This window comes from Harpia harpyja, chromosome 18 (genome assembly GCF_026419915.1).
Source record: "Harpia harpyja isolate bHarHar1 chromosome 18, bHarHar1 primary haplotype, whole genome shotgun sequence".
Taxonomy (NCBI): Eukaryota; Metazoa; Chordata; class Aves; order Accipitriformes; family Accipitridae; genus Harpia; species Harpia harpyja.
Window position 1 is genome coordinate 5,272,421 of NC_068957.1, and position 15,766 is coordinate 5,288,186.

Here is a 15,766-nt window from a genome sequence, read left to right on the forward strand (position 1 = left end):
TGTGACAGCTTACACTAGGTGAGGCTCTGCCTCTTACAATATCCTTAAGTCATCGTGTGTAGAAGTGGTGGGTACAGGGCATAACAAAATTTTAACATACATTGGACAAAATCTAGTCGTACTTTTCAGAGGAAGGGTTTAAGCAATAAGATTCAAATCTAGGTAAAACGCATTTGGTAACTGTTGTACAGATCAGTGCTTTAATATGTAATAGTTGGAAAAAATGTCTTTTACCATTTACATGTGTTCTACAGTGTTTTTCACTGAATTTTCTTAAAGAAAAAGTGAATAGGATGCTTTTGTTACAGGTGAAGATAAACTTTACATTAAGAACTTGTGAGACAAGAAGGAACAAGCATAGATGAATGACAGTATTTGATACATCAACTTGTCTTGGAGGATAATATTTTCAGTTTTGCAACAATTTTGTAGATACTGATGAAAATATTCTGATAGTTATTTTAAATATTTTTATTACAGTTTGGCTTCTTCAGGGTAGTCAAGGTGTGGAGTGGTGGTGGGTTTTTTTTGTTGTTGTTGTTGTTTGGGTCTGGTTTTTTTGTTCTGTGACAATAAATACTTAGTGGGTGTGGACTGTATCAGTCCTTTGAGATCTAACATTATAAATTGCTTATAAATTATAAACCAAGGTTGATAGAAAAGCATACAGTCTCTTTAATAACATTGCTGCACTACTACTTATTGATACCCCTGATTTTAGGTCCCCAGGAATCCTGACCTCCCAAATGCAGCTCAGGTACAAAAAGAGGAACAAAAGAAGATAGATGAGTCTATGCCTCTGAATACTGAGGAAACTGAAGAGAAAGAAAAGCTGCTAACACAGGTAAAATAAAATCAGCTGAAGTATTTAATCATATTTTTTTTACTGGTATGGAATATAAATACTAATCATGATAAATATACACTGATGTTATAGGAAGAAGAAAGCATGCAACATGTAATGATTTTGCTTGGTTTTGCTTTGAGGGACCTTTCCTGTCCTTGAACAAGTTTGTCTTGGTCACCTACTATTTCCTTGCATGTCTACAACGTTTCTGAGGCAAGGACTTGTAGAGTAGATGCACTACCCAGCAATACAAACAGAAATCCAGTTAGTGGGTTTATTGTATATGCATCTACCTCACATGTTTTTTTTATCAAAAAGGGTTTGAATTAGAGAGGACAAGCCTCTATCAACATATACAGTATTTACAGAAATGTATAAGACGTGTCACATCCATGAATTTTGTCCCAGTTGGGTTGTTAGGCATGTTCCTTTTATACTGGGACTGAATCCCTGTTTGCTGGCTAGTTTCTTGACTTTTTGGACTGTTATCCTACTCAGCAGGCTTATTAAAAGCTAATTGTTAAGGAGAAAGGTGTGTCTCAAAAGTTACAGGATTTTTTGATTCAGAAAATTTTCTGTAAAAGAATTGGGCATGGTGTACCTTGAGAAGAAATTTGCAAGGTCACAATTTGACTATTAATTTCACCTGTTTATAGCACAAGAAATATTTAAACTGGTGCTGATTTGTATGTCAGTACTTCTGTTAATGATTAAAAAGAAATGTTTGTGTTGTCTGTATTAGACTTGTAAAGATGCTATCTAATTGTGGAGTGAGCTTATTCAGCTGGAGAACTGACAGAGTTCCTTGTAAATGTATTTCTGTGATGAAAGAAACTCAATGCAGTACAAATTCATGTTCAGGCGTGTGATTTTCTTGTTTGTTTGTTCTTGATGTTTTCTCCTTTCCCTGTCTTTAAATTGTAATGTCTCATTCTTGGATGATGTTTTTGTGCATTGCATCTCACTTAACTGTTGTTCAGTTTTGGATTCATTTCTTTGGTACATAACAAATTTTGTTTGACAGTGCTATAGAGTTTCCATTTGATTGCATCTTTTTTGGACTAGAGGTTGTTTCTTGACATACTTATGCTTTCATCCAACTCTCTGTCTGGTTCAAGGTTTGTAAATGTCTGAAGTAGGAGCTCTTGCTTTAGATACTTGCACTACTCTAAGAACTTGTAATGACACTTGCATTGGTGCACCCTATACTCCTAAGACATTTGTTGCTTGTATCTGCTGAAGCATGACTTAAAATTACAGTAACCTGTCATTGAGCTTGTTTCTTTGGAGAAATACCACGTAAAAAGTTTAAAAAGAAAGAAAAGTAAAAAGCTCTTACTAATGCATGTGGAATCATGCACACAAATAACTCTTTAGACTTTAATGATTCAATAATAAATCCTGGTTAATACAAGTTTATGGAAATCCTGAAAGACCATTAACCACTGTAACTGTGATGTTGCAGAGGCTTTGCCAGTTGGAGCAGATGATACATACATAAGACAAAATTTTGCAAAATGTTTCCCTTCTACCTAGTAATGCCTTCTTGATCTCTTGCTGCTTACAGGGTTTTACAAACTGGAATAAAAGAGATTTTAACCAATTTATTAAAGCTAATGAGAAATATGGTCGTGACGATATAGACAATATTGCCCGTGAAGTGGAAGGAAAGTCACCTGAGGAGGTCATTGAGTATTCAGGTTTGTGATATTTTGAAATGTATTTCTTAATCACGTCGTATCACCATCATTTTTGCTACGTGTTCTTTTAAAATTACAAGACATACAATTTGGATGTGTATAAGTAATTTTTTTAAAAAAGTACATGATGGTTCTTTTCAGAAGACTTAGTTCTGTTAAAAAGGTTGAATTTGCAGCATATAAATAGGCATTCAGCTGCCTTTATCCCTCCTTAGTCAAAATTTAGAACTTGGCATAGTTAATATACATTGATAACACGGTCTTGTGGAATCATGAAGTTCCCTTGTAGTGGCAACATGATTCTTTACGCTGTGAGTATATCTGCTGTTTTAGCTAGTACACTGTATCTTTGTTTTTTTATATTTATACAATGCCCTTTAATTTGTACAGGAGTCTTCCTCTTTCATCCTTGGATTTAATTTTACTAAAACCCTTCATAAAATTGAACTTTGCAATGTTCTTCCTATAGCTTAAAAAGGAAGAGTTCCCTTCAAAGTGTTGCATTTATTTTGGGTTGTCACTGGAGAAGTCACTGGAGAAAGCTACAAGTTACTAGCTTTTATAACAGATAGACTAAGTAGTCTCTGACCTTAGAGATAGCTAGTGAAAACTGAAATACGAATGTTTCGCGGCTAGACTAGCAGCTCTAGCCTGCTTCACTGTTGTTACAAAAAGCTATCCTCAAAAGTAATTTTTTCAGTTTTACATGATTACAGTTAATTATGTTGAATGTTAACTTTGCTACAGTTGTTACTAAACCTTTGCTTATAGTTAACTTTTAAAGACATTGAATAAAGTGTCTGTGCAAGTTTATTTCTTGGCTAGCATAGTAAAAGGGAGAGTATTATCAAATCTTTTAAGATTTAACGGAACCACAAACTGCATTCCTTTTTTTTGCTGGAGTGCCTCAGCTGAGTAAAGTAGTAAGAGTAGAAGAAAAGATTTTATTTTACAAAATATGTTTTGCATTTTTAGCTGTTTTCTGGGAACGTTGTAATGAACTACAGGACATTGAGAGGATTATGGCTCAAATTGAACGAGGAGAGGCACGAATTCAACGGAGGATCAGTATCAAGAAAGCCCTCGATGCCAAAGTAATCATCACAGGTTTTTTGTTTTCTGTAGCTGACTTCTTCCAAATCCCTTCAGAAAAGGAATAGTTGAGTGTGGGAGTGCTATATATATATAGCATATGTAGTATACCATGTAACAGTAATCTACACTAATATGTAATAAATCTTTGATGTAATATTGTAAGTTTAATAGTCCTGATTTTTATTTTGCATTTAGATTGCAAGGTATAAAGCACCTTTTCATCAGTTGCGTATTCAATATGGAACAAACAAAGGGAAAAATTACACAGAAGAGGAAGACAGATTTTTGATATGCATGTTACACAAGATGGGCTTCGACAAAGAAAATGTGTACGAGGAACTAAGGCAGTGTGTGCGCAATGCTCCTCAGTTCAGATTTGACTGGTTTATCAAATCTAGAACTGCAATGGTAGGTATCAGTTACATGGACTAAGTCATCATATGAAGTATCTTGTTCCTTTTTTAAAGCACCATCCCATAAAATTTGGATTTGTGCCAGAATATTGGAGTCTAGGAGACAAGTGCTGAAAGAATAACTTCAGTTTTTATTTTTGTTTCTAGTTTTTAATACAATAACCTTTTCCCTTAGTACAGCAAACACCACAATACAGCTGAAACAAACAGATTAGAAAACCTGCCAAGCTGAAGTCCCATGTTACCCAAAGGGATTAATGCAAGAGGTAGACTATCCTTACAAATATCCTTGTTACTTTTATTGCAAACTAAAAGTTTTACCAAACAATGTCTCTTAAAATATGATTGCTTTTCAGAATTATTGGACAATATTAAAGATTGAAAACATCTGAAATATATACTGAGAGAAAAGAACAGCTTTCCTAACATTGGTACTTAATTTCTAAAAGCATGAGGAAATTTAGTGATTCATGTAAGAATTAATCATTGAAGCAATTGGTTTAAAATGCCCTTTGTAGTTGTGAATAAGTTGTGAATATCACATGCAAGTGCTTAAATTTTTTTTTTAGTTATACTTTTCTGAAGATTTTGTTCATACTTAGAGAATATAATACAAGTTTGATAGCAAGTAGGCTAGTACTCTGAATTTCAGCTGGGTTTTTTTTTTTCCTTTCTCTGTCTGAAGAGCAGAGTAATTCTTTTTTAATTTAGTCATTAAGCGGGAACTGATAACACTAACAGAAGCTTTGGTGGTTGCAAATAATAAGCTGTGTAGGTACCAACCTTAGAATATGGGACTCTTAATGATAAAAAGCTGTTAGCTCTGCCCTGGAATTTTTGCTCAGATCTCCCCCGATTCAGTTCCTTTTTCTTATGAGTAAAATTTGTAAGTCTGTGCACCTTATTTAAGAAACACACACATGCATTTTCATGTGAACATATTTATATGGGAAAAATGTACTTCAAAATTTTTTTTATAATACCGAAATAACTTCATCTTACTCATTTGCAATGAGTGAGAGCTGGAACATTTTTTTTTTTGTCTGATTGAATACAAAACCATATTGGTCATGGCTGATACAAAAGTGGAGCACACTGTCCCTTACACAGCTGTCATAGATTGTCCCCATTGTCTTGTAAGTAAATTTCTGATTGAATGCTATGCTGCAGTCATGTAACTTAAATGTCATTTTGTATACAAATCTGGAGTTTTTTTGTAGTTTAGTCTAGCAATTGCAGAACCACTATGCATTATTGTTTACTGTCTTCATTTCCTGGCCTCAGGGTTTGTTTATAAAATGTTCTTTCAGAGTTCTGGGTACTGTACTAAGAATAAATAAAACATAAGATAAAATATTTAAAATGTATATTTGAACAGGTGGGAATATTTGCTTTTCCCAGTGCTACTTATAATTATGCAATACAATTTGTACTTGATATTTCAGCAATTAAAGTGTTTCTGGATAGTGCAGCAGTTAGCCCTTAATTAAAAAGAATTACAAGCTTTACTTGCTAAAATGTCTGAAGAAATACCAGATTTTAAAATTATGTCCATGAAGAGAGAAACCTCCAATATTTAGTCTAGTATGAAGTTTCTTGTAAGTTATCTATGAAGGAATCCATTTAAGTAAATCATAGAAACGGGTACTAGAAATTTAAAATGTAGCTCAACATTTAATATTAGTTGACATATAGTTAAGTCAAGGGTAGAGTTAAATATTCAGTTTAAATCTTCTTGCAGATGCTTATGTTCAGTATAATTTTCTTTTTAAAGGGGATAGGAATCATTTGCTAAAGTGTAGAAATATGTTCTGTGGCGTCTAATGCTGAAATTGAGGCACTGAGAATGTAGTGAATCTTTTGGCTTATGTTTTCTCTTAAAATTCTATCCTTTAATATTAATATTTTTAGTTTTTCTGCTATTACACACTTGAAAGAATAGTATGAAAATACAAAGCTAAAGTAATCTTTCACTTTCAACGTGTGTTTAATTTTCTTAAGTGTTTTAAATTGTCATGGTATGTATAGTTTAGTAATTTATAACTGCCAATCGCTGATATATTTTATGTATTCAAATATCCTGAGATTTGTGGAAGTATTAATTTCTATGGGTCCATTTTGCACTAGGTTAGTAATTTTTATGAAGAAATGTGCTGGAAAGTCAATTGATACTAAGGATAGTGAACCAAGTATAATTACAAATCTTTATAAATGTGTAAATAGTAAGTTCAGTGAAAGTGGATAAAGCTTCTTAGAATACTGAAACTCACATGTGATCATTCAAACTGATAGGAAACAAGATAGAAAGGGTGGCATAATTCTGAAAAGGACTTACCAGGCTCTTTGAGAAAACTTTGTGTTCTACTAACCACTAGATGTCTCTTGGATTCCGTATAAATAGCTAATTTCTCTTCCATGTTCTCATTTGTTTCTTCTTCTGAAGATTTCTCTTTGGAAAACAAAAATTCTGCTTCATTTATTTATTCCAAACCCAAATGGTTTACTGAAAATGTAAGTTTTCAAAGAGGTTGAGAGTGCCTAAAATTGTGTTGTGTTTTTTTTTTTTTTTTTTTTTTTAACTCGGCACAGAGGTTTAAATTTATAGGTTTAGTTGTTATTGTTCTTTTATTTCTGTCCATGCAGGAAGAATGCAAAATATCATGGCCACAGTGAATCATGTGTTTGTTTTCTGAAGTCATAAATTATGCATATTCTCTTTTACCTTTTTGCAAACCCTACCCAGTATAAGACAAATTACTCCTTTGTAAATACAGGAATATACGGGCCTGTTGACAGAGCTTAGGACTACTTTCACTCCCAAGTCAGCATCTCTGGCTTCAGTCATGCAGAAGGTGATGGTTCAGTGCTCTCATCTTATTTATTGCAATACTAGTCTTTATAGCTATGAAGGGGTGAGCAAAGTACATCTTCTCTCTTTCCATCCTAAAGAGAAAAGTATCAGGCCACACTGAATAAAATCTCATCTCTAAAGGTGCAAGGCTTTTTAAACTCTTAAGTGTATTTTTATAGTAATAAAATGGAATGGATCAGTCCAATGTAGCTCAATGTAGGATTAATCATGCAGATTCTTTCTGATGGTAGGCGTAGAAGAAACCTGTGTGCATGTCACATCTTATTGTCAACTGTTTCTGTGATTCTCCAGAGAAAATTGTTTTGAGTCCATGCTCTGTCCATAGCATGTCGTTCTGGAGTAGTAGTCCATCTGGATAGTCTAACCATGGACCTGCACGCTTTAATAAATGTATGTATTTATGCAAGTATTTTTCCCCAGGAAAGAGGAGGATTTTTATTAGTGCCTTAGGCAAATGGATCAAGGTTATTTCTTAGTACTTTCTGATTAATTGCTTGTTTTGAATTTAACACAAACTAGTTTCTCATATATTAGAAAAGATCTAGCTGACAGATGACAGCTTGCCATCAGTCTTTACCTACAGCTCCTAAGTCTGAGTGCAATGTACCCAAATTTAAATGATGTACAATGCTTCTGACATATTGACAATCATCTTTCTACTTCAGTCTTTTATCATTTCTATTCGTCTATAGAGTGTGGGTTTTGGGGACAGAGCCTCTCTTTGGTTCTATGTTTAGGGATGCAATGTATGTTGGGATGGCTTACACTCAAGTTTACTCAGACTTGTTGCCTTTTTATCTAAAAACTGTTGTGTGGGTGGAATTTCTGGGTTTTTATTGGTTGAAGTGAGGGTATTTCAGCTCCAGCAGGACTGTCACATTCCAGGGCACAAGCATGGTGCCCTAATTTGTGGTTGAACCTGTGCTGGGATGTGGGCTTACTTTTACATGTGGTAGAAATGACTCTTACAATACTCTGTTTGCAAAACTAGATGGATGAGACTGGAATGTTTCCAGCAGAGAGTTGAAAAGAAAGAAGAAATTTTTTTTTCTTTTTGGTGTTAAAAAAAAATAATCATGTGGTGGCAGGATTCTCTGCATCCACTCTGAATTACACAGCTTTTACCCAAGGCCATGGAGCACCTTTCATGGAAACTATGGAACTTAAGGAATGTGGTTAAGCTTGAGGGTATTAATGTCTCAAAGATGAGTCATATGCTTGACTGTTTCAGAACGTTCAGGATCAAGAAAGCGTGCAGGCTGCATCGTTTTCCATCGTGTAACATGATGGCTGAGGCAATATACAGGTTACAGATGCTGAGAAAATAGAGACTAATTCCTGGGCAAAAAGGTCACCTGTTCACTTCATTGCAAATAGACCAGTTGTAGGTTAAGATTTATGCTACTAGGTAATTCTAGGATAGCTTGTGGTTCAACAATTGCTTCCTTGAATTTAATAGAGACAAGACATATTTTTCCAGCTTTTTTTTCCACAGAAGAAAGTTTCCTGCTTTGAGTTGGAAAGAAAAGCCCATGGAATCACTGTTCTCAATGTACATAGAACATACTGAATAATTATAATAAAAATGAGTACTATTATGTATTTGGTAAGAGATCTTTTTTTTCGATATGAGATACAAGAAACTGTCCCAGTCAACCAAGTTCTGTTAACCAAACCAGCTGTTAACTGCAATACAGATACTTTTAGAGTTGTATTGGAAATATTTTTTAATGTATAAATGACCTTATGGTATTTAAACTTGATCATTTTCAGATGGCTTGGAAGTCTTGATGCTAAAAGCATTTAGGGCCTACTACCTTTTGGGTGCTGTTTGACTAAAAATACAACAGTGAGTTCATGGTTTAAGACTGGATAGATTTTTGCCAGTTTGGAGCTCTACAGTGTCTTATCACAAAAAATTAACTCTGTGTGCCACAGAAAAGTATTGCTTAAGGTACCTTTGATTCCTTTTCTCTCTGCTTTAAAGATATACTTGAAGACCTTTTTTTCTAAATTCTGGCATGGTATGCTGGCAGGCTATAGTTTGCTTCATCTAGACGAGATGAAAGATCAGATCACTCTTTAGGGGTTTCGGTTTAGAAGATACAGACAATCCTGAAAACTCCTTGTCAAGAAGTTGAGTATTTCAGTAAATCTCTCTCTGTTTATAAAGAAGGTTACACTAAGGTAAAGACAGGTGAAAAATAACTAAGCTAATCTTATTAGTACATGAATATTGAATGTTTTTTGGAAAACTTAAGTACTTTGGAATTTAAGAATTTTGAACATATTTATGTAAATGAGAGAATTTGTGTAATTTATTTAGAGAATTTGGTGTTTTCTGTTTCCTTAGGAATTTCAGAGACGCTGCAATACTCTCATATCATTAATAGAAAAAGAAAATATGGAAATTGAGGAAAAAGAAAGAGCTGAAAAGAAGAAAAGAGGAGCAAAAGTTACAGCAGTATGTTTAGCAGCCCTTGCGTGACTTCTAGTGGGGCAGAATTCAATTATATTTTGTTACAAAATGAAAAAGATAATTGTAGCCACTGGTTGTTCTAATAGAAACCATTAGTTGAGAGATTAAACTGAAATATTTGTCTATTCACAGCTCTCCTAGATTTTATGTAGGTATTCCCAATTCATAGTATTTTGGGGCGCTTTTTTTTTTTGAGAAGAGTCTTTAGTTTAAGTAGCAGAGGAAGACTCTTCTTAAGTAAGAAGACGTAGCACTGCCCTCTTCCTATCTCCATATTTACATCATATGTTTCCTTTAATCTCAGATTGCTATTCCTCCCCTACATAGTAGTTCCTGGAAGAAGAAATAAGTGCTGCTTTTATTTTGAATAGTTGTCATCTTTAGAACAGAATTGCCTATAAGTCAAGGTCCTGATCTTTTCATCCAATTCATGATATGTGTGGTACCTGTACCATTGAGACCATGTAATGATTTCAAGAAGATAAAAAGGGTAGCAGAATTAAGTGTTTAAATCTGGGATTTTTGTTTGCCCTTCCATTACATCCTACAAAGTCGAATTGAAATATATAATACATTAGGGTCACTTATCTTCTTTTTGAATAGTCATGTACTTCAATTGTGTGTTGTTTTTTGTGGTTGGTTTTTTTGGGTGGTGGGGGTTTTTTGGGGGGTTTTTTTTTTGGTATAACGCTACCATTTCATTGAATTTATAACCTTTTTTTTTTCATCTTTTTAGTCACAGAAGAGAAAAGCAGATGTGGCTACTGAGAACTCTGGAAAAAAAGATGCTAAGAAAGTGAAGTCGTGAACCTGAAAACTGAATGCTAAATGTAAAACTGCCACTTTCTTCTCTCCATCTACGAGTATTAATTGCCAACTTCTTTGTACTCATGGTACTCTCCCCCAAATCCAATGGTTTAATTTTGCAAATTTTGTATACTTTACAATGTCTTTCTTTACCTAAAATGTGTAGCTTTATATCTTATGCATTCCAGTATTTTTGTGTACTGTATTTTGTGAGTTTCATGTCTTTGGCAAAATTCACTCAGTCCTTGTTTTTTTGAAGCTTGTGCTGAGGTTTTAGCTTTTATATGTTTTATATGCTGCTGCTTTGAAAGAAAACCTAGATTCTATAGCTGTATTATTGTTGTTTCCTATTTTAAATTTATATGGCTGTTGGAAAATAAACTGACCTAATTATTTGAAGAGAAATATACTTCACCTTTGTTTTCCCTACCCTCTCCCTTTTTTGCATAGCTACGTTTAGAGTGAATGTTAAGGTTTGTATAATTGTGCCTTCATCATTGATCAGATTTTTTTTTCAGAGGAGTACTTAGATAGGATCAGGAGCATGACAGAACAAAAAAAATCTAATTAGACTGACATCCTTTTTTACTGTCAGCATTAAATTGACATTTTTCTCTGAAATGTTCAGAAGGAAAGCCAGCAAATACGTATACTTTTTTTTTTTCTTCATCACTGGTTTCTGCTGGGCTTCATACATGCTTAAACACAGGGTGAGGTGTTTTTCAGAATGACCTCTAGATGAAAACTTTTCTATGCCTAATAAACTGAAGTAGTCAACTAACAGCTTCTTTTTTAAGTAACAAACAAAATAATTCAGCTTCTTGTTGGTAGGCTGCTCAGCTGTGCTGCCTTGCGCTAAAAGATCTTTGTTGCTCTAATTATCTCTGCTAACTTTCTGCTTTTACCTTTGATTCCACATGTCAGTCAGAAACAATGGGGATATGTTATGGAGTGCTCCTTTTTAGTATTTCTATTTTAATGAAGGGATGAAAGTATTGGATGTATGATTTTTTTTCACTTTGCAAGAATGGCCTTTATTAAGCAGGTTCATAGTTTCTGCTCACCTTGGAGTCTCTGCCTTTCCTGGATCAGTAGAACAGTGACTGTGACATCTAATGTTTTACTTTAATCTTCTCTCTCTGATCTGGTGTTTAGTATGGACCTTGCTACAGTGAGACATGCCCTCATAATGTCAAGTCTAGATTAATGCAGTGTGCTTTACATGGTACTTCCCTTGAAGACTACTTGTAAATTTCTTCTAGTGCAGTTTGCTTCCTTCTGTGGTTTGAGGTGTTTTAAGAAGAAGAAAACTCTGAACTCTTTGTATTTCATGCTTTGCATTGTCTACCTTCGGTATTTGTAAAATTCAGGACTTTTTAAAAAGTTCTTGAGTCTTAGGACAGAGTTCTTCCCATATTCTTTTATGTCATTTAAAATATATTGGAATGTATTTGAAGTTTTCTGGGATTAATCTCTGTAAGCTTGACGAGTAATTTCTAGCCTTTCTTGATAGTCTGTGTTTAAGGTTTGGGGCAAAATGGGTGTGATGACTGGGTTGAGCATTTTGACAGACTAATTTGATTTCGTATTTTGGAATGGAGCTTTTATTTGGGGACCAAGTTATTAATTATTTCACTGGGCTTTTATTTGTAAGACTTGTGTAAAAAAAGGGTATTCATCTGTTGAGATTCATCTGATGAGTTGAGAGCTACATCTAATAATGATGAGGCACAACTTTCAGACAGAAGGTTAGTGATGGGTGACAATGCATGCTTTTAAGTGAGTGTGCAACCCAGATGGGATAGGTCTGCTCAGAAAAGAAGGATGTCTTTTCAAATAGTATTTTTGGTATTAGAGTAGTTGACATCCTGCTTTATCCTTGGGAGAAGGACATCCCGTGTAATTATGGGCTGGAAAAAGGCTGAGCGGCTACATACATATATAATCACAAATCCCTGGAGCATTGCTATTAATAGAGAGAGGAAGATGCCTTATTTACATTTGCTTCTTGGCTCCTGTGTCACTCAGTAAGTTTAAGGCCTGAAATTATAAAAACAAGTAAAAAGAGGAGGGAAATAAAGGCTGGAAGAGCCAATTGAATTTTTATTGAATTACATGCCTAGGCCTAGATCTTATTCCATTGCTCCTATTTAGCATCGGGTGAATATTTTAATGTTTTAAGTCTTGAAATACGTGTATTCTGGTTTTGTTTATTGTAGATTAGCTTTGTTTGACTCGCATGTTTTTGTGTATCCAGTTTCTCTGTGTTGCAAAGTGTATGGAAAGTCTTAAAATGGTAATATCTCAACTTGTTCTTTCATGCAGATTTCTTAGTTTGAGTTACTACTTGAGTTAATGTTCACTTTTGTCCTCCTTCAATGATGTGATATACTAGCTATATAGCAAAAGATCATGCAATTGTTCTTCCAGATATTATCCTCTTGATCAGACAGCTTCTCTGAAGAATGATAGATGCTCCCAGGAACTATCTGTTACCTCTTACAGTCTGTAGTTCCTAGTTAAACTGAATGTGCTGTTGAATAACAGTCCTTGAGAGCACTTGTACACTATATACTAGTTCCTCAGCATATTGAGTCTTCCCATCCATCACGTCCCACAGTGATAACTAAAGAAAATTGCTAACAGCTCCTGGTCAGGATTAAAGTAAAATGGATCTTTCTTTTCCTTTTTCATTCTTCTAGTTGCAGATACACACACAGTATGTGCCTAGCAGTATCTAAATGATATGCTACTGTGACTCAAAATTAGATGGACTGAAATAAAGGAATCTTCCTATTTTTAACTACTGTTTTCTTAGGAGAGGAATACTGTTTGTAAGAAATTTGTAAGCACTGAATGTAATGTGATACAAAACTTCTGAAAAATCTGGGCCTTTAGGCAATTTGATAGTTGCCAAAAAAATTAGAAGATATAAAATTTTGAAAATAATTTATTGTTTCCTTTTGAGTAGGCAACTAAAATTTGATTGTGTTAGCATTAGGCTTGATGAAAGAAAAAGTAGTCATCTAGCTCCTTTTACACATCAGGCAGTGCATGTAACACTGTGGGAGAGGTCACAACAGTTGTTGTGTTCTTTTTCACATATTCATTGCTTTCAAATTATCAGTCCTTTTGTTTTTGAGTTATGTTAGTGATGACAATAAAAAGTCACACAGCTGACCATCTTCATTATATTTAATTTCAATGTATTATAATGACATAGAGAAGGAATGAAGCTTTCTCCCTGCTGGTAGTATTAGACCATCTTTAGATACTGTTTGCACAAGTAGCATTACTATACTGAAATATTAAGTAAGAATTTTTTCTTGTAGATTAGCATTGCTTGTTTGATTTAGTGCTAATGGTGGTTATGGCTTAAAAAAAAAAATCCAGCTTTCGCTCTTTGAGATCATAAGCAAGGGGTACAGTATATGGAAATTATTCAGAATCTTTCTAAATGCCTGATGGAAGTAACTGCCGTTATGCAGCTCCTGCAGTGCCTGCAGTTCCTGCTATGCACTGCTGTGATACAGGCACTCTGTGCGTGCCTCTTCCCCAGGTTCAGTGGAGGGACTAAGTACTTTCAGTGATCACAAATTAATGCCAAAGCTAAAAAATGTGGGCCTTATAGGTTGAAAAAGCATGTGGAATTTTGCAGTCAGCAGCGGTTTATGTGAAATGTAAAATGACACGGTTGGTGCAGACACTGGCACTTGTGATGTTGGAAGGGATTGATCACTGACTGTAGTTCTGATCTGGTTAAGATAGCTTGACAGCTGTTACGTTTTACTTAAGTTTATCTAGTCCGTGTACTTAGCTTCAAGCATGTATGTAAATGCTTTGGTGAGTCAGTTATAATGTTTGATATGTTCTTTTTCTGAAAGAGTTAAAGTTGAACTTGGTTTGCATATTTTGAAATGTAATGTACTCTTTAATTGCATTTGCATGATATCCATCCTTTCATAAGAGCCTTAATAGGAGTAATATTTGCTGCCTCAAAGATATGTCTACGTTGTGTTGTTGAAAGATAACTTCTGAACTTTTTCAAATTGAGATTCGTTTCTTAAGTTGTACATATATGAAAATAAAAATTAATATGAACCTGAAGTCTTCTGGTAATTACGCTTCTGGTACAGATGGGCCCATGCACTTGGATACTGTTCAAAGTAGTTTGATTTGTTTTTGTTGCTCTTGTACCTCTCATAACCTTCAGGCTATGGTAGCTGAATGTAAGGGGGGGGGTGTGGCTGTTCCACATCTGCTTTCAAACTTTCTAATTTCCTGTAACCTAAAATAAAATAATAGTAGTGCTTGTATTTTTGTGACAGCCTTGCCTGTGTTGTCTCTTAGTACAGTATGATACAATGTATGTTGATCCTGTATTAAAGTATATTACTGTTTTTCTGTTACTCCATACCTCTGGTGTGTTACTAAAATGGAATACTTTGGAGCTCAAGTCTAGGAGACATAGAATGGTAGGGACCAGGATTTTTGTCATTGCAGCTGTGGATCACTAGTAGACATATTAGATATTCTGTTTGGACAGGTGCATGCTCTAAATGAATGGTCGATTTTCCACTTTTTTCTCAGGATGACCCCATAGAAAAAAAGGAGAGACAGTAAGGAGCTCCGGAAGACCAGTTTATCCTGGCATTGGCTGGTAGCAATTCTGTCTGCTTCACAGTGACTTTTGATAGGCCTCACTCTATTTCAGGTGAGGCACCTAGACTAGGAAGAAGGAGCTGGGGTTAGAGATGTGGATTACCTTATGTTGTCCTCGCTAGCATGCCAAAACAATTGTTGGGTTCGCTACAAGAACTGTAGTTCTTCCAGGTAGCTTTGCTTAGTGCCAGGCTGAGCATGAGCCCAGAGCTAGTTTCTACTTCTTATTTATTTTCTGTGGCAGTGTACCAGCACTAAATTCTACTGTTTTCAAGATTTTCTTGGAAGCAGCACCTGCGAACTCTTCTGGAGAAGATGCTCTGTTCAAACATCAGGACTTTTAATGGGAACAGTGATCCTGTCTGCAGAGCTACTCAGTAGCTGTGGAGTTTGCAGCAGAATTGTGGTATTGTCATGTGATGATCGTTCTTGCTGTATGCACTTAGTGGTTTTGGGAAGGTCAGGCTATAGACACCTTTTTCAGGGAACAGACCTTTTTATTTCTACATGGCAGTTTCTTGCCATAAGGAAACAGGCTGAAAAGTCATCTTCATTTGTCTTCTTATTTATTAATTAGGTGGACACTGCTGAAGGCCACAAAATCTTAAATTCCACTCAGCAGTTTGGTAAATGGCATTCATTATGTGTCGTCTTTCTCTAGCTTAACAGGTAGATACTCCTCAGGAGACCACTTCACAGTGAGGGTTTAGAGTCCAGCAAGGCTTCTGCTATTTCTCTTTCCTTAGAACTGTTGCTTTCACATTTTCTTAAGATGGCCTTCTGAATTTCTAGATACCTTGATTCTCATGTCTTTATTCCTTCGGGGTTTTTTGTGGTGTTTGGTTGGGTTTTTTGTTTGTTTGGTTGTTTTTTTTCCCCTTTTATTTTGTC

General features: G+C 35.0%; 1 protein-coding gene across 6 annotated transcripts in view; it reads left to right on the forward strand.

Annotated features, from left to right (window-relative positions):
* Window positions 1-14,320, forward strand: part of SMARCA1 (SWI/SNF related, matrix associated, actin dependent regulator of chromatin, subfamily a, member 1) — a 36,638-nt gene extending 22,318 nt beyond the window's left edge. For 4 of the 6 annotated variants that reach the window (XM_052814088.1, XM_052814089.1, XM_052814092.1 and 1 more), the window contains 6 exons: window positions 722-844; window positions 2,415-2,547; window positions 3,523-3,641; window positions 3,838-4,050; window positions 9,281-9,391; window positions 10,143-14,320. In XM_052814088.1, coding sequence (XP_052670048.1) covers window positions 722-844; window positions 2,415-2,547; window positions 3,523-3,641; window positions 3,838-4,050; window positions 9,281-9,391; window positions 10,143-10,214 — 771 coding nt within the window. In that variant the 3' untranslated portion in view covers window positions 10,215-14,320. Of the gene's footprint in view, window positions 1-721; window positions 845-2,414; window positions 2,548-3,522; window positions 3,642-3,837; window positions 4,051-4,230; window positions 4,322-4,411; window positions 9,392-10,142 lie in introns of those variants that run through there. The other 2 variants (XM_052814091.1, XM_052814090.1) reach the window with 2 other exon arrangements.
* The last annotated feature ends 1,446 nt before the right edge of the window (window positions 14,321-15,766 follow it).